This window comes from Phaethon aethereus (genome assembly GCF_964289735.1).
Source record: "Phaethon aethereus genome assembly, chromosome: 18".
In the NCBI taxonomy this organism is placed as follows: Eukaryota; Metazoa; Chordata; class Aves; order Phaethontiformes; family Phaethontidae; genus Phaethon; species Phaethon aethereus.
Genome location: NC_138594.1, coordinates 8,804,692 through 8,829,515, shown reverse-complemented (window position 1 = coordinate 8,829,515; position 24,824 = coordinate 8,804,692). Strand labels below are relative to the sequence as shown.

General features: G+C 40.6%; 1 protein-coding gene across 1 annotated transcript; it reads right to left on the bottom strand.

The window, feature by feature from the left end:
- Positions 1–205: 205 nt before the first annotated feature.
- Positions 206–23,655, bottom strand: TOM1L1 (target of myb1 like 1 membrane trafficking protein; the record flags this gene model as incomplete). The annotated part of the gene is made up of 15 exons (XM_082008246.1): positions 206–269; positions 1,224–1,296; positions 1,582–1,669; positions 2,543–2,603; positions 3,101–3,197; positions 4,069–4,186; positions 5,606–5,666; positions 8,093–8,226; positions 11,761–11,877; positions 12,537–12,644; positions 14,213–14,332; positions 14,755–14,904; positions 20,985–21,063; positions 23,334–23,418; positions 23,598–23,655. The coding sequence occupies 15 exons, from the start codon at positions 23,653–23,655 to the stop codon at positions 206–208; spliced, it is 1,413 nt and encodes a 470-aa protein (XP_081864372.1).
- Positions 23,656–24,824: the final 1,169 nt, after the last annotated feature.

Sequence of the window (24,824 nt, the reverse complement as noted above, 5' to 3'; positions counted from 1 at the left end):
AATACACAGTTGAACATTCAGGACAAGTTATCAAGGTGTAGGTTTAAATAACTTGAACTTCCACATAGCTCAGTATTCCAATACTTATTTTCTGTTGTGTCAAAATACAAAACCCATTCTGTTATTCACTTGTACGTTACAGAAAGCACTACACAGGACCAGCATCAGAGAATAACGTGTTCCATAAAAGACTTCACCTCTGCCTTCAGCATTCTGTGTTCTTTTTAACTTCTGTCTTCAGCACATCATCAATTTCTTCATAAATAGCTCTGGAAGAAGAGAAACAGGATGACTCCTACATCACAGTAGTTTAATTTTGACAAAATACACCAACGAAATCCTGCCCAAAGCATGAACTGCCAAGAGTTTATAGTGTTTGTCCAACAGAGTAACATGAGTTGCAGGATGTCCAAGTTTCCATGGGAACAAAGAGCCAATCCTGTGTGTGATTATACATTTAACCTGATACCTCCGGTGATTGTCACTTTTGATGAAGAAAGTTTGGGAACAGGACTGCAAAACGCAAATAGTAAGCATAGCACGTGGCATGCAATTACTGCACTAGTTAAAAAAAAAAAAAGCTTTGTTGAGATTTTTTTCGACCTCAGAATTCAATGGTTCCTGAGAAATAAGTTTTGTGTAGATGCCTCAAATTTTTACTGGCAGAAAGGAGAGTTCTGCCATCTGTTTAGTTTCATATTAGTTTTCTGTCTGACTATTTGGCCCTCTGGAGAGTCCCAGCATCTATTCTCTTTTGTAGCTTGTATTTAAATTAAGGATTTTCTTGATATGCAGTAGAACATCATCCTTAAAAAAATCACGATTGCTCTGAGCAGGAATTATTTCCGTTACCTTGGTTTAGAACTCCCTGTGTTGAAGTGTCAATCAGCTTCCTCCTCCAGGACCCTTACAATGTTTTATTCATATCACTGAATAGGATTTTAGCAGATTGTTTTTGACACAGCATTACTCCACCATTTTTACAGATGCCATTCAATGAACACAGTACAGGACTTTATTCCTTAATTGGTTATGCCAGAAATATTGGAAGAAAATGTACAAAACGCAGCCATTCTCATTTAAATTAGCAATCCAGTTGGTCAGCTAACTCAGTCTAAATAGCATGGTCTGTTTTCTCACTCAGAAGAAAAAGCCATCTCGGAAGCCTTCTTGCCTTTGGCACCTAAGAAAACTGTTTATTATCTGTTTTAAGAGTTACTTACTCAGTTGGAGCCAAGGGATCAAATTCCATTATCTCGTAGTAATGAGGTGACTGTGACTTGTTCTTTGATGCAGCTGAAGAATACAGGCAGATAAATCCAGATTTAAATGTAAATAAAAAGCATGCTTACTGCATGTTACTTTTTTGTATCTTCCTGAAAGTAGCAGATTATCTCCTATGTATCTAGTTGCTTTAAATGCAAAAATGGACTGACATGTCTAAGAGAAGCCATGAGCAACAGAGATTTTATCAATGTTTGTTGCTGCTCCTAGTCTTTAACAGCCATCACGTAAAGCGCTTAAGTTCTGACAAAAAAAACGTATCTCCATGAAACTTAGGTGGTCTGCAGTACTTATTACCTGCTGGTGACGGTCCATTTAATGATGTAGTATGTCCGGTCTGCAGATTCACTGGATTCAGAGGCACTGGGCTTAAAAGAGTCACCAGCTAAGGACATCAAGCAAAACAGTGCATAAATAGATTGTTCAGTTCTATGAGAGCTGACTTAACCTGCGTAACTGCAGACTTATCTTTAGACTCTCAGACTGTACCAGGTAAATTCCAAGGTCAACAGCTCCCAATCTCATTAATCACCATGTTTCACAAAAAGTTCGAAACATCTTTTAGTGTTATCTGTGGCACATTTGTATAACTTACTTCTGCATGATTTGTTACATTACAGTCTCAAAGACCATGGTATTCACAATACAGGTACCTGCTTTTACTTGCGGTTTAAAATAGGGAATGTGTGTGTGTGTTTGGGGGTTGCTTCTCATCTTTTCTATTTCATACTGCCTACCACAGAATAGCATTCACATTCATAACATTACCTCAAAGCCCCTGAATACCATTTCCATTGCTTCTGTCATGGGTGTTTTGTCCACAGCATATACCATTTGTCCTACAGTGTACTTTATTTTTAAGTGTTTGGTTTTTTTGGTGGGTTGTTTGGTGTTTTTTTTTTTTTAATTATCTTATTTGAGATAGGAAATACACCAGAGTAACCTAATGGCAGCAGACAGACATCTCAGCTTACTTCACAGAGGAACAGATTAAACACAAATAATACAGCAACTACTTTCTGCAAACTCTCCTGAGATTGTGCTGGACCCAAGAAAATAGGCTTTCATATTAGCATCTGTGGTATCAAAAGAGGAAACCTGGCCTGGTCACCAAAAACAAGTGTTCCCTGATGTATGGAGAAGGGCACAGAATAGATCATTGTATCCTATTTGGACAGTAGTCAGGGTAAATCCAAACAGTTCTCATTTTGACAGTTGCCAGCAAAGAACGATCATTCTGAACATGAGTGTTACTCACATTGCTATATGAGTGTCCAGGTGGGTTGCTTACACTATTGTTTTGTGCTTCAGTTGCAAATCTAGGAAAGAGTAATACATTGAAAGTAACTGAGAAACTATCAAAACTGTATATTCTGACTGTTACATTATTTTTTTGCTGGTCTGTCTTTACCTTATGTCAGAACTGAGAGCAACATGGGCCACTGTCCCATTCCCATGAAAGGTGGGTAACTACACAGACACCTCTCCTATCTTGAACTCTTCTCACTGACCTGTACAATTTATCCATTTCTCCCTTTCACTGCAGCACTGTCAACACTCAAGCAGAAAGCCATATATATGTCAAGCATGTTTTGACCACTCAGATAAACTTATGCCTCTGACTAACCAGTGCTGCAAGAGTAGTGTATTTTTTAGCAATGTCTAGCACACAGGTAGTTTTCGCTTGTTTTTCTGGACTAATGTGTAAAAGTAGTAAACCCGTGTTCTCAGAGCTTTCTATAAACTCATTAGAGGAATTACAGAGTACAATTACCTCTGAAGAACTGTTACCATTTCTTGGTAAGAGATTACTCACAGGAATTGCTGAGTTTTTGTAGTAGTTGCTAAATCTATCTGTGGATAAATTGATGGATGATGCCTGTTTTTATCTTCAGGGTGTGCAGATATGCAATCTGAAATTCAAAGCGGTAAGTAATGCTCACTTAAACATTATTAAGCAAATGTTAGTTACTTGTACTATGAACATCAAAAGGGTAAAGTTTTGTTTGGAAGGCATATAAAGAGTCTGAAACGAATTGCTGTTTATCATATGAAAGGCAAAATTTTAATTTTAGATGCAATATATTTATCTCCTTAAAATGTCAGAACATCATCAGTAGTGCTATATGTGGTAGATACCACTTAGAACTCCCTTCACTATTTCTATAAGATTAAAATGGAATTATAGGAATTTATTCCTGGGGGGGCGTTCACACCTTTAACTTCAGTATCAGGACTCCCCTAGAGTGGATAAAGGCAGGGCTTCTGCAAACAGTAATTCTGAGTACCAAAGTTAGCACCTTTACTCACTCCTCTGACTACGAACGAAGCCTGAAGTTAGAGGAAATGAGTACCCTTCTCCAAGTGAACTGTTTCTAACACCAAGTGTCTCCTGAAAAACTTTAGAACATCAAGAGTGTATGAGAAAAGCTATCTGTATTTCTTTCTTCCAAGCCTACAGAACAAGCAACTACCAGACTGGCTTCATTGTAATAGGAAATAGAGCATGTTCTGCTGTTCAAATTTACATAATGGGGGGGGTGGGTGGGTAGAAGAGTATTGCTTCTACTGTAAACAAATTACAGGGAACCTTATACTTTCTTACTTTTTTTCCCTTATGTACACACATCAGTCCTCCTTTTGAAGAGATTTAAGGAACATCCTTAAAGTTAAGGAGTACTTTTGTTTTCCTTCTTATAATGAACTTCTTGATTCCTCCATCAAGCTCATGTTGGTTTGCTTTAGGAAACCAGACTACAAAGGAAACGTGCATTCATCACTTACTAAGGCCTGAAGGAGACACTGCAGAGCCAGTTTCCACCACTGTTGACACAGGACATGGAGAATCTATGGAGAGGTCAAGTAGATCACTTGAAGGAGCAGATGGCTGTTTCCTGTACAGCTTAACATTTGAAAAGGAATAAAGTTTTTTGGGTTTGTTGGTTTTTGGTTTGTTTTTGTTTTTTTTTTTTTTTTTAAGGAACTTGTATAGTTTTAAACAAATTCCTATTTTCACAGAATATAAATTTTTACAATCATAATATTAAAAATTGGCAAGTATGAGAGAAAACCTGGATTACTTTTTTTGTGTGAAAGACAGCTAATGAAACAAAAAATGCTTTCCCAAAAAGATCAGTTTTGGCAGGGTTATTTCAAAAAATTAAGAGAAAAAATTCCCAAGCAGGAAATAGAATGGACTCAATTCTAAAAAGCAGCTGTGATCTTGTTTAGATACAGATTTGATATCAATCTTCTGATTGATCCTGTACAATTATTTTCATGCTGCTTATTTGTGTTATTGTGATTTGATACATACTTAAGAGATTGATTTTTTTCAGTCTTCTTTTGGATAGGAAAAGTTCAAAATCACAACAGTGTTTCCTAGGACACCACAAAGGCCTCCCTTTGTTTCTTCTGCGAACGTGTTAGAATTAAAAATGTTGCCAACCAAAGATTTTAATAAAACCATCTGCTTGAATAATATGGGTTTGGTCACACCAGATTAAAAAAAAAAAAAAAAAGAAAAGATGATGCATTTTAAACTTGAAGACTCTTCAATAATATAAAAATGCACAGACTGCACCATTTGGATTAATAACTAATCCAACAGTGCATCCATCAAGCAAAAACATCCACCTACATAACCAGAATGTAGTAGTAGCAGCTTTTCAAGGAAAACAAGATTGTCATCTACCTTTTTTTAATAATTGTCAGCTGTATTTCAGTGTTCACGATGCAGTCATTTTCATATTGAGTCCCAAATGACTACACAATTATGAGTTAGCAGAAGCTGAAACATGCACTACTTTGGGCAATATAATTAACAACCATAATTATCTATCAATCAATAAAATACAAAAAATACAAAATACAAACCATTATTCACAATTCAGAAAAAGCTTTGATTCAGAAAAAAGGATGAGTAATAGTGAATTCTGGTAGTGTAACAGTATTTCAGTCTATAAATGCTTATCAGAGAACAAATGAAAAGAAACATTATGGTTCCTCATTTTGTGTATGGCAGGTAATAGCGCTTAGCTGTAGAGGTAAAAAACCAGCATTTGAACAGATCTCTCTCTCTTTTTCCTGACCAAGTTTCCATCTTAGATTTCACGTTATTTGTTACTTTACTTACATGAATTTGAATTAAATTCTGCCAGTGAGACTTTCGAAAATTGGTAGGAGTAGCATCAGCCTGCTCTCTCCTATGCCTCTCAATTACAGAATAAAATTCTGCATATATCAAAAATGTATTTTTCACAACAAACAGAAAAAGGAATGTTTAGTCCTGCAGTTCACAAGTTCATCTATAATTACTCACTTCTGTGCGCTCACGTTGTATTCTCTGATTCTCCAAAAAACGAACTCTGTTTCGAGAGAACCTGTTGAAGTTGCAAAGTTAAATGTTCATTTCGGCATTTCTGTGATGTTGTTTGTCAGAACGTGAAACCAGTTACAACCTAAGTTCAATTACCAAGGGACTCCAGAGGTGCCAAACAAGCACTATAGGTGCTTTTCTCAGGGACATTTCTCTCTGCACTAGCAATTTGACTCCCTCTACTCCAGAGCTGTGATCCACTGATGACCTATACTAACACCAGTTAGTTTTTTCTTGGCTCACTTTTGGCAACAGGTATCTGTTTCTTCCAAAACAAAACCAAGGCACAGCTGACAATGTTTGCTTCTGTTCACACCAGAAGGTAACTATGAACACGCACTGGGCCAAATCTGCCTCCTTTTGACCAGAACAGTTTTCCAACCGAATCCCAGGAAGCCTTCTGTCCTGAGGTCCCCAAATTCCCTTATGCCATGTCAGGACAAACGACACAGCTGTTACGGGATGCAGCCCTCTCATTAGTTCAGGCATTTGAAGTATTTTTTTTAAAAAAGGAAACAAAAAAAACCCTGCATAAGTATGTATGTACTGGGAGTCATAACAGTGCTACACTCAGTCCAGAGGAGACCCAGTGAAGTGATATTCAGCATCCATAAGGTACAATCCATTTCAGAAGTAAGAGCCCTACATAGCACGGACATGAGACTGTCTACACAACTGCATTTGCTACTCAGGGTTACCATACCAGTGCAGCCAACAGAGAATGCAGGGAGGAACAGAAGAAAAAAAACTTTTCCAACTGCAGAACATGGAATATTTATCCAAAATGCAGGAAAACCCAAAAAGTTGATGGAGTCACTAGAGGGAGTCATCGCTACATACATGAGGCCAGTTTATTGCACAATGGTGATTACTCCCAGTTTAATTTGGACTCTACGTTAATAATCAGAAACGGAGAATGCAGCATGACTTGTCTTCAAACAATACACATGGTATGAACCAGATGCAGCTCGTTAAAATCAGTTTGTCCTTTACACATCTCATTGTTCAGATGTAGTTCCAAAGAACAAATCTTCTGCAACAAGCATTAACCAAATACATTTTAATATTTATCAACTCTAAAGTACAATGCACCTGCACCCGGGAAAACTCATTACATGTAAACCCTAACATTATAGTACTAAAATGCAGTAGTTTTCTGTTCAGTTTCACAATGGCCAATTAATTGTTCCTTTGGTCACCAGGTGAGTCTTTCACAAGGAATTTGCTGAATTATACCCACAAGCTATTTATTATTCATCATTCAAGATATTCTTGGCTTTGCTGGTATTCATCAGTTGTAACAAAAAAGTAAGCCCACATCTGATTTACCGTGGATTTACAGAAGCTGAACAGAATTCTATTTTTCCTTTACTAAAATGAAAAACTTCCTAAAGCGAGAAGTAAGCACACAATTCTTCCATGGCAGTTACTGTAAAATATGCCAACACTGCTGCAGACATAAGCTTTAAGGATAGATGAAAACTAAATGTTGTCAAGATTAGGCCCAAAGTTTATGCCATGACACTTAGAAGAATTAGTGATATTTTCAGTGCAGCATTCAGAAGAGGTTTAAAAAAGATGACTAAACTCTCTAAATCTGCTAAATGTAATCATGAACCATTGCATTTCATGCATAATGATTTCTAGAACATTTCCTAGCCATGTAGGAGATAACCTACTTAACATGGAAGGCTAGTTCCTATTAAACCCTAATACTCTCCATGAGTATACTCAGCATGATATTTTGGGCCATAATACTGGAATTTTAAGTTTAAAATTAATTTCGGTTTTGCTAGTCATGCTACCAGTGACATAATAGACAAATACTTAGGATGCCAATGCAAGCACTGCAGTGCTTCCATGTGTGAAAAAAAGAAACATTTTCTGCTGTAAAACAAGTAGAACAGCATGTTTCATTCCAGTCGAGAAAAGCAAGTGACTCTCTTAAGCATGCAATGAGGCAGAATGCTATTCCATGGCCAATTTCTGCAGTAAAGCTGTCAAAGTTGTTTAGAAAGGAGAACAAGTATTCTTTCCTGGAAACATATACACTTAGCAGAGATAAGGACCATCACCAGTACCAAAGGGTTTGTAGCAGACTGATGACAAATTCACTGTGTGCTACCAAAAAGGAATGTCAAGTTCCAAAATTATTTTTGTGTGCCTTCATCTCATTTCCGGTCTATGCTGTTAACTTGTTTTACCCTATTTTAATGGTTTTTCTAACCACCTTTATGAAGGTTTCTGAAGTGTTTAGGGGAAGGGAAATACATCATTTTATCTCTTTGCAATCATGTTTCTTTTCTGGATTTAAGGATAACATCTGTCTCCTTGTGGAGGATCAACATTAGACATAGGGACCATCCATGTCCATTAAGCATGCTTATTCAGTTAGGATACCAAGGATGAGGGGAGAGGCCCTGTACTTACCTTTCATGTCCTAGGAGGACATTATTCAGATCTTCATTTACTTGTATTAACTCAACTATCACATCTTCATTCTCCACTGTCACCAACAATTCCATGATCCTCTCCTGCATCATCCGACAGGTCTTATACAATTTCTGCTTGAGGCAGGGTAAGAAAAAAAACCCAAAACCCAAACAAAAACGTAACTGTAGTGTCCCAATTTGTCAGTTCTGGAGACAAATGATAAGACACTTGAGCACTGCAAACTCACAGGTAACATTCCTTAATTTACACAAACCACACACATACCAAACATTGCAAATAGCGTAATTTTCATGTCTTTGATCTCTGCAAGGCAGGTTGACAACTCCTATCATCACAGCCAACACTCCTACCCAATCCCTACCTCTTGACTCACCTTTATTTCTAAAGATATTTCTGTCTCTAAAGTCTAACTTGCAAATAACAAAGACCCCTCTGGGTGGTGCAAAGCAAATTTGATTTGATCCTGCCTGAATCTGATTAAACTCAGCAGGATACTTCACATAGATGTAATGGATGTGATCCCATTCAATGTCTGCCTGAAGAAAAGACAGTATTAGTCTAAAGGACAGAAGTGCTCTGTGACACAAGTCTCTATCTCTAACTATTTCTCTAAGTGGTGAGGTTTGGATACACTTAATTTATGCACTTTTTGAGAAAGTAACACAAACCTAGCAGAATCAGCTGATAGGAGAATGATGAGAGTTTACTGAGCAGAATTTTGCATTACTGACAGTTGAAATGGAAGACGGTTTATTTATATTCTTTTCCACTGCAGATTTTGCATGTTCAAACAAACAAATTCTTTAGGAACAGGAACTTCAACTCAGCCAATATTCCCCCCCCTGCAGTGCATTTGCAAATGCTGGCTGGCTGCGCTTGGGGGGGGGGGGGGTGGGGGGAAAGGAGGGGGGAAATTACTCTGTTTTATTTGCACACTGCTGTTCAGAAATTGCTCTGGTATTATTTTCAAAGTGGTCTGATTTTTCCTCAAAAACACATACACTTCATGTAAATAAATTATTTTATTTATGTAAAAAGAAATTTTGCATCCCTTTGCCAAATCTGCATACGGATTACAGAGTACTGTACCTTTCAGTGCTGTATCTTCATAGCCCAGGATAAAACACACAAATATATTCAGTTCAATGTCTATAATTAAATTTAAAACCTCTCCAACTCCACACTTTACTACCTGATCTGCATTTAAAAAATTGTGTATTTCTTATGACTCCATTATACAGGCAGACTAGCTCCTTTGTAAATACCAATATTCAAGAGAAGGAAACCGAGACACTGATTTCAAGCATGGATTTGCTAGGCTTTGCTCCTACCCACAATGATGCATGCATTCTGATGTTTTGAAAACTGGAGTTTTACAATGATGGACTACCAGCTGGTACAACAATCATCAGGGATTCCAATGAATTTGTTCTAATTCTTACCAGCTGATGATCTGGATCTGAATTCCTGCATATCCATCAAGTATGTCTACTCACTATCCAGTACAAAAGTTTGTTGTTGGCTGATACTGAGTTTTAGCAATTCTTTAACTACTGTTACCGGTCAGCACAATATTTCAAGTGAAATCTGCTATCTTGAGCCTTATCCAAAGTAGGGTGGAGAAAGGGAGGAGCCTAGCCACTAATGAAGCTACACAACTGAAAATATGTTGCACCGATGAAGTTTACCCCGTTAACAGTTTTTATTGAGAGACTCCGGATAATCACAAGGACTGAAATTAATGTCTCCAACTCACTCAAAGCCTAAACAAGCAGCTCTTTTAATAAAGGACTTTGTTCTTCGACAACAAAAGCCTAATCCAAGCAATCCAGGTAGAGCTACAAACAAAAGGGACTATTAAGCACTATTACAGGAGCCGGCTAGCCATGCTTGATGCCTTATACCACTCAGTGTACAGGGGAAAAGAACAGAAACAACAACAGTGAAATTAACACAGAAGGAATGAGTTTTTAGTCTCTCTCCCACAAATGGGAACTCGACACCCTGTCCTTAAACTTTTGCCAACAATTTCATTACTGGGAGCATCAATGAGAATCCGTCAGTTTACTGTGGGCAACCTAATCTGTGCACTCACATGCAGAAGGGCCATAGCAGGAGATAGGAAATGAAAGACATACTTTCCGGTTTCATAACGAGAAACACTTACCTTGTCATGGACTGGACAGAGGTGGCCAAGTATATTAAACCAGTGTATTCTCCTACCTGGTATATCTTTCACTGGTTGGTTAAATCATCAAGGCCAGTCTGCACCTTGGCAACCTCCCTGGTTGCAGTAGCACTACAGAAGTAAAGTATTGTGCATAGAACAGCCATAGATTAGCTGCTTAGGCGGTGTCCATTGCTGAACAACCTATACTCAATCCTTATGCGCAGGCAAAGCAAGCCCTCTGCAATCTAGTGCAGCAGCTATTTGCCTGTGTTTGAAAGTCTACTCCGCTCAGACCCTTGCTTTGCAGGCCCTTCCTTCTTGGATTTGTAACTCCACAAATCTCTGCAACAGAGAGAGTGTTGGAGATGCAAGGACCTTCCAGGGTAGCAACAACCATGAGGTTGCATCTGCCTCCCCTGTCTGGCTCCCCCAGACCAGCGGCACTGCCTGCCATTAAAGATGAGAGGCAGCGGCAAGCGGCTGCTGTCTTTCTGAATCTCACCCCAGCTGTGAACCAGTCCATAAAGGGACACAGCTGAGCAGCATGACCTCGAAGGCAAACCAACACACCCAGTAAGGGTTACTTGCGAAGGAAAAATTCTCCGCTGGGCACGAGAAGCACACCGGAGGCTTGCAAAAATTAGTCAGTTCTCCAACATGTTTAATGCTGACAAATTACCAAAAATGCTTCCTCATCACAGAAGTTTGGAGGTAAGCTTAGAAACAGAAGGATGTGATAAAAGGTTTTTAAATTCTTGCAGACAATATGAAACGTAAAAATGTCCATTAACATAGGTCACTATGGAAATGCTAAAGTAATACTGCATTTTTAATTTCTCTAATAGAAAATACAGCACGAGCAAGCAGAAGAAATGACACCACAGAAAGAAGAATGTCTGCATGTTCACTGTCAAATCTAAACTGGACTATTGCAATACATTTCCTTCAGGCTACACTTTAAGAGCACGTGGATTCATCTACAGCACAGCAAGCTCCCAATCTCTGGAGGCCGCACACATAAAACCAATGCTTCATATTCTTCACTGGCCTTCAGTCTGCCCTTAAGGTACTGGTAGTAATAAAGAGAGCACTGAAAACTCCAGGACGGATATGAGAGAGAGACTCTGTCATCATCTGTTTTCCCACAAGGCAACTGCGTTCAACTGGAATGTTCTCAGGGCTGTTTGACAGAACATGTTTAACAGAGAACGCTCCATTATGAAATTCCTTCGCCCTTGGAATTCCCTAGAGCTTAAATTTGCATTGCAAGCTGTATTGTCCTTTCCCAACTATCTAGATGTCGGGGGAAGGTGAAGGAGACAAGAGAAAGCTGAGCAAAACTAGAGACAGAAACCTGTTGTTAGATTCCATCTGGCAATCTGAATCCAGATATTAAAATAAAGGATACAACATATTTTAAAACCAACTTTGACCAAACCAAACCAATAGCCCCTACCAATGAATAATTGCATACCTGTAAAAGATTCATATCATCCGGATTTTCAGAGCCAGGAACATTTTCTTTTAATATTGATGACATGACTCTCACATTCATTTTTGCCATATCCAGTTCACTATACAGTTTCCCAATCTGTTCAGTTCAACATAACAGAATATTGTGTGGGTGAACAGAGTGAACAGAATAATTCTTACCTCTAATATGTACTTTCTTACCCATTAGGTATAATATGGGTCTAATTAGCATTATTTTACTCCAGTGACATGCCATGAAAATGAATGGAATTAGCTCAGCTTTTATATGTGCAATCAAACTAAGATCCAAGTCTGATAGCACTACTCGTTTTCCTTACAGTTAATCCCACTCACTAATGTTACTGTTACTCTTTTTAGTTACCTATAGGCCAAGCAGGAATGAAAATGAACTGTCTGTTCCTTTCTGCTTTTTACAATAATCTCTTCATACAAGTCTTATGCAAAAGTAAGTTTGGCTTTTTCACTTATATTTGAAATAACTTTTAACAATCTGCATAACAACATCATGGGGGATCACTAGATATTCTCATGCTTGAGTAAATGATTCCACTTTCTGCTTGGGTTACAGCCAACTTTACTTTGGCACACCACCATATAAAACACCTTCAGGAGAACAAAGCTGAAACCATGAATATAAATTATGCCACTTGGAACGGATGGTACCTTCCAGTGGTCTATGCACCCAGGTTGTCGAAATCACACATTGCCAGTACATTTCAAGTGGACCCACCCCCCTCTCAACCTGTAATACTGCACCTGCTCAGGGGTCAACAGTAACGCTGGGCCTGTGGGACGAGGCAGTAAAGAACGTTTTGCAGGATTAGCAGAAGATGGTGATGACTTTGTAGAAGGCTGAGATGAAGTCTGTGGAAAGATAAAAGGGCAGAGCTTGGGTTTAACAGAAGAATTGAAGCAGACGTCCAAATCAGAGCTACAAAACATCTTTGTCAGACTAGACAATTGGGCATTAGCTTTCTCATAATCAATACTCCCAGTGATTTTGTTCAGCAAGGTCTATCTACAAGAATAAATCTAATGGCTATTTTGTGATGAAATGAGGCTTGGAATTCAGATATCTTTTGAATAGGTTTGCAACTAAATTCCATTACAGAATGAAGTGGGAATGACTAAGAACAGGCTATCTCCTTGAGTTCTTAAGCCATCTAACAGCCAAGAGTCTTTCCCAAAGTGCCACTGCAATTTTGCAATGAAGGATAATTTAGAATGCAATCACACTTGGAAGCAGTGGAAAGGTTGGGGGGGAAAGTCTGGGTCTCTGGAGAAGATTAACTAAAGGCCTTCTGGATTGAAAAGCTGGAACACTTTTGCAGAAAGTTTCACTTGCACTGCATTAGAACTCACTGCTGGGGAAAAAAAAAAAAATCCAAATCCAAAATCCAACCCGCACAAGACTACACACTTCAAGTCCTTCAATTCCTAAAGACTGAGCTAAAAATTGTGTTCAGGTCTGCTGTTGCTACGTTCAACAGAAGGTTTGCCACTGATTTAATTAGCAGATACATGTGGTAGACAATCGTCTCTACTGTACTTGGTGAGACAAAAAAACTGAGAGCATTCTCGACACAGCTTCTTCAAACAACCTTTAAATACACAAACTTTTGTACACTCTACTATTCAACCATCAAATTGAACTCAGGATAAACCTGAATCATTCCTGTCTGCACCGATTATAGACATGTATTTCTGTAATTGCAAGGTTCCACCCAGTGGTGGATGGCCTTCACGCCCCCCCAAAACTCTTACAGAAGAAAAGCTTCTGGAAAGAATAGCTTTAAAACATGTACTGTATTTTCAGCTGATGTCCAACACTCAAGCCATACTTACACTTAATGCCCTAGATGATACGCAATGATACCTATAACATATGCTTAAATAACATTTATTGTATGCAGGCTGTGCAAACAGCTGGAGATACACATAGACAGTAATCTTTTCTTACAGATTTCTACCTCTCTTGGTTTAATTTTCAAGATAGATAATGCTTATAATTCTGAACAGTAAATGTTTTTGTGAAAGTCTTACTCATTTTAGTTGAGGCTTTCAGAAGCTGACAAGTTTGGAGCATTTAGCTCACAGTCATTTTGAGGTAAACAACGTGCCCAAATCCTTTACACACCTTGAAATTCTCAAGAAAGAGATGCTTCCTTTTTGAGAACCTATCCACTAGTCTGTGATTTGAAATAAAATAAACTATTACATAGGCCAGGTTTCTTTGTTGTTATCTTAGCTGTTATAATTGAAACTGATTCCTGCTCACGTGCTTAAGTAGGTTGGTCATATTCTGCCCTGGAGCGTTTAAATTAAAAAAAACCCCAAAACAAACACACCTTCTTTGTCTATCGAGCTCATACAATTAACACATCCTGTTTCTGATTTTCAATGGTTAATGAAGTATCCTTGTGTATCCCCACCTTAGGTCCCCCTCTGCTGGTGTCAGAAGACGGAAACTCCACTCCTTTCTTCAGCAGTTCTAGATAAACTTCTTTTACTTCGCTCACATCCACCATTCCTTGGAAACCTCGTGCCCATGTCTAGTTTTGAAGTAACAGGAACAATAACAGTCACAGAAATGGACAGTCAGGGGGTCTGACAAGTGCTTCTAAAACACATGGTCCTAAAGGCAGGTCATTGCCTCCATCCACTCCAGCTAACTCCTTTCAAAGCAGCAGGAACCACAAGAGCTCCAAAGCTACCTCTCATCCTGCTTGTTAAGTGCAACCACAGAGGGAGCATGTACAGAGACCGGGAGGGGCATAGAAAAGGTGGAGGTTGACAGTTTTCCAGTTCTCTTCCTTTGTCTTCCAGTCTATGCTACTCCTGCATGAAGCAGGAGCAGCAACAATAAAGTCTGCTTTAGGAAGGGGTTCTCATGAGCCTACAGTACAACAGCGGGCTGCATCATTAAATGTTTATCATACAGCAGAAACACAAACACTGTTTACTCTAAACTTACCATGATAAAGGTCAAAATTTTCTCTTGCATGTCAATCGGCAGATTGTATCTTGGATTCAGTAGTTTCATCAGCTTGTCTTTGCAGAAATCCTTCTTCACAACTAAAGACTGGAATCTTGGGCCACAGTTCTCTATACACATGTCAAGCAACTGCATAGACAAAAAGTTTCTGTTACACAGATACTAAGAAAAAAAGTCCAAAAAAACAACTTGACTGCTTTTGTTTCCTTTTGTTTAATTTGTTCCAAGGTGTTATGGGGAAGACTGCAAATGGACATGAACAGATTATTGCCAGCCACCTTACTAAAATGTCTGATGAAGTTACTACAGGGAAACAGTAGCTTACTGTGTGCACTGTTACACCTGCACAATCAAAATAAGATGCGTTTGCCAGAGTTATACTATTTATAACAGAGAAATATGGTCACACTTCTTTCCATATCATGGCAGTTACTGAACATATGGGACCTTAACAGCATGAAATCTGTCCATAGCTTAAAAAAAAAAAAAAAAAAAAAAAGACTTGGACAGATTCAGTAATAGAATTAATTCACTGTCTAGCACATAGGTACCCTATCTGACAGATTCTGAAGGGCTCTGCAAGAGAAGAAAATAAGATTACTAAATGCCTCTCTTCTAATCTGCCCTGTAAGTGAGAGACTAATGAAAAAATAGAAAAGAACAAATTCAACAACTCTGAGTACAATTTCTCCACACGTTTTAAAGGTCACATTGATTTGAAACAGAATAGCTGAGCTGTTCCAATCGTCAGATTCGTCTTCATGAAAGAAGTCTACTTCCAAAACTCTGCTTAGAATGCTCAGAGTAGGATCCCTGCAAGCAACATGTCTGCCTTTTCAAATATAGCAGTATGTGATACTGACATAATATTTCTCCCTTGTACAACTGGAGGTGGCCGAGTACAATTCCCATTTTACAGAAGAGATATCAAAATCTGTTATCATGTCCCAGTCACCTGAAATCAGGCCAGAACGAGTCTTGATAGGAAACTGGGGTCAGTCAGAGCAGGTGCAGAATCAGGAACAGAACTCATCTTGCCTGGCTCAAATCTGGAGATGGACCACAGGACTATGATGCCCCACATGGAGAAAAATGGTCACTCTTGTGCTTTTTGCTCCTTAACCTTTATCTTGCTCTTTATCTTTACTTTCCCTCCCAATTTAAAAGGGATGATGGATAAAAATTAAGTAAGTTTGCAAAATTTCATGGTTTTCAAGAACAAACTTCCCCTGGAATCATGCAACAGACAGGATATATTCTTAAAAGGATACACAGATTTTAAAGGACATTATTGTAGTGTTAATAGAAGTAGGTTAAGTATATTCTCCTATTCAGAGCAGACTGTATTTGACTAAGTTGAAATAATTTTATTAACTCATTTTCTAGCCTCAGGACTTGGGGATTTTTCTCCCAGTGTGATCGGGAACTTATGGGAGAAGAGGTTTAAAACCAGAAGAAAATATATTGCTGAAATGAAAACAGGGTAGAACAAAGAGACACTGGCAGACTGCTGTGCAAAAAACTGAGAGATAATTACAAAAAAAATCTTGGCTCGAATCATTATTTTTCATTTGAGAGAGTACATGAAACATATGCTAATAAACCAAGTCATTTGCCTGTGCAGTACTTCAAAGATGGTCTGTGTAAAAGATTTTCATCCCAGTGCATGGGAAATTTGGTATGCTACTCCATATTATGAATTCCCTACTTAAGGGACTGAGTATTTACCCTTTGAATGAAAGTACTGAACTAATGGGCTAGATCCTCCACTCAATTATGCCAGTACAGCCCACTCAGAGTGAAACTAAGTTGGTGTAAGGAAAAAGAAGAATTTGACTCAATTATTTTTAACTGGACCATTCATGAACAAGCCACTTTCATGCTAGTAACACCTTTAATTAGAACTTCAATATGTTATTTATCATTTCAAATAGGGTTTCACCTTCCCAAGCAGTTCCACCGGAATGAGTAGATCCAAGGTGGCAAGTCAACCCCTGCTCCACACAGCACAATGGAATCTCAATAGAAACATGTTTTAATAACAGAATAGACAAATTAACTTCAACCAAAGCATTAAACTTCCTCTAAATGACAGACAGGACCTGAGAACTGTTGGAATTGACACAGTTGCTATGTTCCAGGCTAGCGGATACCAGACATCCAGCTGAGAAGAGATCTGCACCGAGCAAAAAGGAGGGCGAATTACACAATCAAAGCCCTCTGGTTCACATGACAGCAACACAAAACTAAAGTGATAAGAGGCGTCTGAACAGAGGTGAGGACAAACTGTAAGGCAGACACAAAAAGGTGAGAAGTTGGCTGGGATGACAGGAAGTCAGCTACATTCCTTACCAATAGAGACCTCACTCAATTCAGTAGCACTATCTGCTCATCTAAACCAGCCAGGTATGGTCCATAAGTTGTAATGAATGGATGTAGTTTGTGATGGATACTTCTCAGACCTAAGGCGAGTGTAAGGAAACACAGATGAGCAGTTTGGTTTGCTTCTTCCTATTTCTGACTCAAAGGGAACAAGTCATTACTCCATCTCCAGGATTACACTCTAAGTAAACATATACTGATGTCTACCCAGTAGATTTTTTGAACAGCAAGACACTATTTCCAAGTGCCAGCATTTAAAAGAAACCTGTATGAGCAGCTTTTTCAGCTGCCGTTCATCAATTACAGTGGAGAGGCTACGTAGACTTTACCAAGATTCTGCATTTTAAGAATATTAATTTTTCTGAAGTCTTGAATTTTTCAAATTTATACATATATATATATATATATATATAAAAAAAAAACATTGAAATATAGATTTCTTTTACTCCCACTCCTTTTGTCCTTTGCTATTCCTCTTTGCCCATATAGACCATAAAGTGTAATAAAATTGACTAGGACTTTTTTGATTGAGGAGCTGGAGGGCTCCCTCATGTTTTTGTTTTTTAGGTCCTCTGCTTTGTGAAATGTTAATTTAACAGAAGAAAATCTGAAGGCCACATCTGCCATGCTAAGTGTTTTTTACATCTGAAAACTTATAGAATATTAAAAGGAAAAACAGAAAAAAGCCTAAGGCAAAAAAAACCCCCCTAAACAACAAACTCCAAAATTTAAATCTAACCAATGACTTGCTTTACAATATTTTCCAACAACATAATGCAGAAATGAAACAATAATTCCATCTTAAATTTCTGCCCACTGTGTTGTATGTCAGAGTGTGCGTGTAGACACAGGTACAGAGAGGGACACATTTAATAAACTACTTCCCCATGTACTGTTCAGTTCCTAAGACCTTACAGACACCACAACTGGGGCACTGCAGTAAGTGCTCTAGAAAACCAAGGTAGATCTACAGAGACAACTGAACAGGTCTCTCTGTGTTCATTACATAAACGGAGTTTATGTATCCAAAGTCTATGAGTAATAAGAAGTCAAGTAACACATACACACTTTGTTGGATTCCTGCCTAAAAGTTCTAATCCTCTTCACTCATTGCAAAATCACCACTGCCAAGCCTGATCTCTTGGCTCTATCAAAGACTGTGCATGAAGCAACTTCATGGCCAGACACGCATACACCTCGATCCACGTGACTTCACAAACACCACGTAATTTCAGTAGATCACAGCACATGAAGTCAAGCCATAAGCAACACATTATACAGCTGGCACTCACCCTTCTTCCTCCAAGTAAATAAATAAGCATCTGTGAGCCAGAAGGAGAAGGATGCTGTTGAGATTTAACACGTCTCATTGTCAGAATCAGGGCTAACACGTGCAGTCGTTCTACTTCAGATTAAGACTTTCACATTTTATGCTGTGTGTATTCTCTGGAAATAAGCCCCTTAAGCAGTTTCATTAGAAAGATTAAATTCCAGAATTTCAAGGTTGAGTAAATGAAAGTGGATCAAAATACATCTCAAAAGAAAAGTGATTTGTAGGTCTGTTGCCCTTCTTAGTTGTATCTGGTGTAGGTAGGAGATACAATTGGATATAGCGTCTCAAAAGCTGGAGGACCACATTTACCGTCAGAAACACAGGTAATAACTTACAGTTAATTAAAAGAAGAACCCTTATTTTTGCAGAAGTTTAGGAGAAAAACAATTTTTATGAGATAAGAGTTGCACGGGGAGTACGGGTTTGTGTTTTAGGAATTGAAAATTATTCCTGTTTTTCCATTTGCAATGATTTGCTGTTCCAATCTAAGCATTTCAAAATGGGAAATAGGAACAATTCCATTGAGGTAATCAAGAACCCAAAACTGAAGATATTGCACATTGAAAGACTAATTTGGGAACAAAGGAGTTAAAAGTCATACATGGTCAGCAATGAGGTCATCAAAGGAAAGGTTTTACACCTGCTAAACTGATGGCAGTATAGGTAGAACACCAGAAAAAGGAAAGGAGCTGGGGCAGAGAGAGGGAGGCAAGGGTAGAAGATTTTACATAAGAACAAACCAGGAAGAGGGAGTGTTAGAGGAAAGGCTGGCACTTATACAAAAAGAAGAAAAGGAAAAAAAAAAAAACCAAAAAAGATTCAGGAACTCGGGGAGAAGAAACCTACAGCCAGAAAAGAGAAGCTGGGCCAAAAGGATGCGACTGCCTGTCAGGCACAGTTACATGTGTACATGTGAGGGGGTGAGAACAGACATGGAGAACGGGCCTGGAGCGGTAAAGAGACTGTGCGAAAGTGTTGAAATACAAGCACAACCAAAACCTGGTACACACTCCATCTGCAAGCAAATACAATGAGCTTCCAGGTCAACATGATAAAGCACTTTCTTGGATATGCCTGAAACAAAAACATAAAAGTGGGAGAAGGATCTTAAGAGCTAAACTATAACGTTACCTTGGGTATATCTGCAGAGCAAATACCCAAAGAAAGGCTCCTAAATCTAAGCACTGGATTATCATAACTCCAGTTGGCTGTGTCAGATGTTCAAAAAAGGACTAAGGTGCATGAAGACTGTAGGAGAAAGAAAGCAGAGCTGATACAGGGATTGCAATTACAGTGGAAACCAGGTGTTTCTGTTATGCAAACAAAGAGAACACACAAAAAGGTGACTCATGAGACAGTGGAGCAGGAAGCCAGGAAGGAAGTACGGAAATGCAATGAGCTGAAGGTATACATGGGTATGTTTAACACATTTATCTGCATCTCTAACTTGTCAGGAGACACTTGGGCAATTGCTAAGTGACCTACAATTTGACACTATCAATCACCTATCTTCTTTAATCACTTCTCAGCACATATTGATATAGATAACTATTTTGCACAACAAATACCAAACCCATGAGTAATAGTACTCAGAGTGCAAATGCAGACAGGCCTCTACAACCTCAAAAAAGGAATGGCGAAGAAAATACTTCTAGACAAATAATGAAAGACAAATCCCCAACTTAAAATACAGATCACATGATTCTTTTCACAGTTGTACTATTGCTAGTCAAAAGTGATTCAAGTGGGGAACTCTGGACTTATGACAGCGTTAGGAACTTCCTGCTACTGCCTACATTGTCAGCGTAGTGGAAAACAGAGAACTATGTTAACATACTCCAGTAAATCTTAAATTGACTGAAATCGTAACACTTCCACAAACTCTGAGATAGTTCAGAAACACTGTCAGATTCTGGAGGCCAGCTTATCTCAAATGAGGATATTGCCAGTCATAACATATGAATCTTAGGCAGCTTATCCTGTGTCTTGCTCCCTTGCTTAACTCACCATTGTTACCCTTTCATTCAAGTTTCTCTCTCCTATGCGATAACACTTACCTGCACTCAACAGGTATCGCACGTTCCACCACACTGCATACCATGCTTAGTTTAGCTAAGATCAGTACCACGAGGTGAGTAATAAAGTGGTCAAATGTAGCTTTTATGTAATATTCCAACCTCCGTATCTTTCACAAATAGGTGGGGCGCTCACAGAGGGACAGTCACTGGAGTAAAGAAGAGCTATACTACTTCTACGTAGTACAGGTGTAAAAAATAAAAACCCCAACAAAACCCGCAACAGTAAATTTAAGAATTTGTGTCATCCAGGACCCTATGAACACAGTAGACCATCTGATATGCACTGTGGTAGTGCTGGACACACAAACAAAGAAAACATCCCAGTGAGTTGTGTCAGTGATAATTTGCATGCCACCTTATCGTTTAAAATGTTTTCCTTCTTAGTGTCTAATTAATATAAATATAGCTGTACTTACAGACAGGGTAAGCTTGATCTCCTTATGGTTACAGTTTTTTGAAAGCTTTTTCTTTAGTGCTTTAACTGCATCTTTAGGCCTGTAACAAGAAATTAAGCAAAAGTTACCAGTGAAGTTGGACTGTTTTTCTAATTCATAACTTCATCCAAGATCCAAAAATACTGGCCTGAGATATGGGACCAAATTCATCCCTGTATTTACACCCACACAAAACTAGAGCAATTCCCCCGCTGATTTCAGCAAAATCGCTTCAGCACTGAGCTAGAGTAACAAAGCAGTGAATTAGGTTTGTTACTGCAGACTGTTCCTTACTGCAGAGACTTGTGCAGAGAAATAGTTATTCTCCTCTGCAAAGTCTCATCCAAAATCATATTATTTCACTGTTGTACAATAGATTTACTTATCTAGCTTTTATTGCTATGAAAAGGAATAACAATTGACAGCTGTATCAAGAGTCAACTGGTACCTATTTTTCATGTATGACGCAATGAAAAAATATTCTCCTGGGAGTGCTGTCAGGAGTAGGGATGTCTTGGCTAATTTCCAGTCTTATAATTGCAGGATGCTTTTAACTTATCTGAATAATTACCATGTACAGATGGACAACCCATTCCACCCCAGAGATAGTGGCATTTCTAGCCCAGTCATTTTGATTTCTATATATACACCACATATCTTTTAGTATCTTTGTAGGAGGAAAAGGATAGAAGATGGTATCAAGCCTATCACGTGGGAAACAGTTTTGCCTGATTCTTATGGCTATCTATAGTGTACAATTATTAGGGCCAGCTCAATGCTCATGATCAACAAAACCAAGACATCCTAACGTGTCTTTAGGATCTCTCTAGAATCTAAGATACAGCAATAAGCATAAATACAATGTTTCAATAAGAAAAAAATATTTTTTCGTTGAAAATATTTCAAAGCCAATTAAATGAAATGGGTATTTACCATTACTGCATTTTAAAGTTTGAAATGTTGTTGTACTTCATCAGAAAAAAAAGAAGAGACTTCTCTATTTTTCTTAATCCTATGCCATGCCAGTAGAGCATCAAGTGATGGATGGAAGCACGAGAGCGGAGAAGAAAACTTTCCCTTGTGGAAAGCTATACTACTACTATTCTACTCCTGCTCCTTGCTTCTCTCACTAAAGCATCTGGAAATGCTCTGGTCAGAAGCTGGATACTGCATTAAAATAACCATTTGCCTAATCAGATACAGCAGTTCTGCTGTGCCTAGTATCCTGTTACAGACTGCGACTAGTAGTAGTTGCCTAGGAGGAAGTTATAAAAAGTTCCTCTGTAAGCAGAGGCTGTGCTCAAGAGGAAATAGTTTATTAACAAAAGCTCTGTTGCATAGAAGCTCACATAAAAGCTAACACTGAGGGACAAAGCGTGCTGTTGCTTATGGCAATGACCAGAAAGGAGTTATTACTGACCTTCCAAGCTCCAAGAGCCCTGGGTGACAGTATGGAACCCAAAAAAATGAAAGGAAGGAAAAGCCGATATAAAAAAAGATACTTGTGCAGAATCTAAGGCATACCTTGTTCTCCTAGATAAAGCTCTCCAGTCGCTGTTAAAATTTGCCACTGTTAGCGGTGAGTTCTTTCAATGCAATGCTGAAGCAGATCTTACATGAGAGCCCCTTTTGCAGGTGGGGACAAGGAAGCACAAAGCAGCAAGTGGCTGAGCAAAGCAGAACGTGGCCGTTGAGTGCAAGAGGCCACCTCTGTCCCAGGAGCCCCAGGTACAGGCATTGATACGATGGATCCCACTGAACAGAAACCCAGCCACTGCTACACTCCTGCTCCGATGTAGGTTGGCTGAGAAATTGCGAAGTGGGGTACTCTGACTAAGTTAAAAGCACAAAGTTTTAAATAGTGTTGTAGGCAACCAAGTGCTCAAGGTCTTTTTCCAAGCTGGGCCATGCAGAGCACAAGGGTACCTGTTCCTCCTGACAAGCAGTACAGGTTATACGAAATATGCTGGACTCGGGCGAGAAACCTGTGTTATCACCTTTCTCTGGCGCCTGTCTTTGGGGAAGGGCCTACAAGTCTAACTCCTGCAAGTCCTGGCGGCTGAGCAAGGGACACCAAGATGGGGAAAACTCTTCCCTAGGAACCGAAGATACCCGCTCCCTGCTGCTATTTCGTTCTGGGTCGCTTTATGTATGTATCATACACAGCCTGCTCGATTTTGCCCTGCCCTCGAGCAACAGCTGGTGCTACCTCCGAGACGAAAACCCGGCAGTTCTCGCCTCCCACAGGAGAAAGGGCAGGCTACGGCATGGCCGGTCCCCTCGACTGCGGGATCCCGCTCCCCCGGGCCCGCAGCACCCTGCCCCGCTCACCCCTCCTCCGTCGCGTTGATCACGTCGCAGATGTGCATGAACTGTCCCCACTCCTCCGTCTGCAGCGCTCCACACGTCGCCCGGTCTGCAAGGCCAAGGGGAGCCGCCGTACAGCCGGCCGGGACCCCGAGCACCGCCCGGCCGGGCCGCGCCGAAGAGGGGCGAGACACCGTCCCGCCGCGCCCCTCACGGCCCGGACGGCGGGGCGGGAAACGGCGTCCCCGGGTCTCCTCAGGCGGGCTGCGGGGCTCCCTCCTTACTCACCGACCAGGCTGCCCACGGCGGTGCCGAAAGGGTCCTTCGGCGCCTTCCCGAAAGCCATGGCCGCTGCCAGCAGGGTCGCCCAGCCTCTGAGGGGCAGCCCTGTCCCGTCCCGCCGGATCCGGCCGCTCCCCTCCCGCCCCGCCAGTCGCTCCCCTCCCGCCCCGCCAGTCGCTCCCTTCCTGGGACCGGGGCGGAGCCGCCTCCAGGTGCCGTCGCGCCTCCTCGTTGCTGATCACGTGCGGGCCGGGCCGCACCGCCCCCGCGGGCAGGGGCTCCCCGCAGCACCTGCGAGGCCGCTCCCCGCGGAGCGAGCGCTGAGGCGGCGGCGGGAGCAGCCCCGCTCGGGCGGGGTCGGGCCTGCAGCGGGGCCCCGGCGGAGGGGTAACCCGCCCGGGGCCTCGGCAGCCCCGCACCCAGAGCAGCCCGCTGACTTCCACGCGGGATCACGTAGGCGCGTCCTCCCTTTCCTGCGCCTCGGCCAGTGTGACGGGACCCCCCGCTCGTGGCGAACTCGGAGGCCCCCTCAGCCGTCCCCTCAATGGGACTTAACAGCTGCAACCGCGAGACACTCGGCCTTTGGCCGGGCAAAGCGCCGAGGCGCCTGGCGCGAGCCTACCCGGGGGCTCCAACCTGCCTCTTGGCGCCAAAATCCTGCCCCGCAGCTCGCGCGCCCGCGGGTCTGCTCTGCGGCACAGGAGGCTGACGGTAATTTGGGGTTTTTTGAGGTACTTTGAGGAACTTTTTGCAGCAGAACTGACTTTAAAGGATCGGATTTATAAGTGCTAAGACCTTTGCCTCAGGTACGAGACCACAGAAAAATGGGGCTTTTCGAATGCAGCAGAACAGAATGTGCACTTCTACACTGACACCTGCAGTTTGCTGATTAAAGCGGTAACACACAATTCGTTTCTGTTACAAGACGGCCGCGAACACAGCGAGAGTGACAACTTGCACCGCACCATACCGCACACTTCGGCATCCACTGCTCTGAAGTCACCGGGGCGACCACTGCTCCTGCACCGTTCATGCCTGTTTTCTCAAACCCGTCTGGTCTTTTCTGTTTCACAGATTTAAGAGGAGCAGATGCACAGATTTCAGAGAAGCAGGGGAAAAAAAGAACCAGTCTATGTAAGTTGCATTCATAAAGTCATCCTTTGTGTTGTGTAGGAACGGCTAACACGTTCCCCTCGCCGCATACACGTTTCCACGGGTGGGACTTTCTTGCTA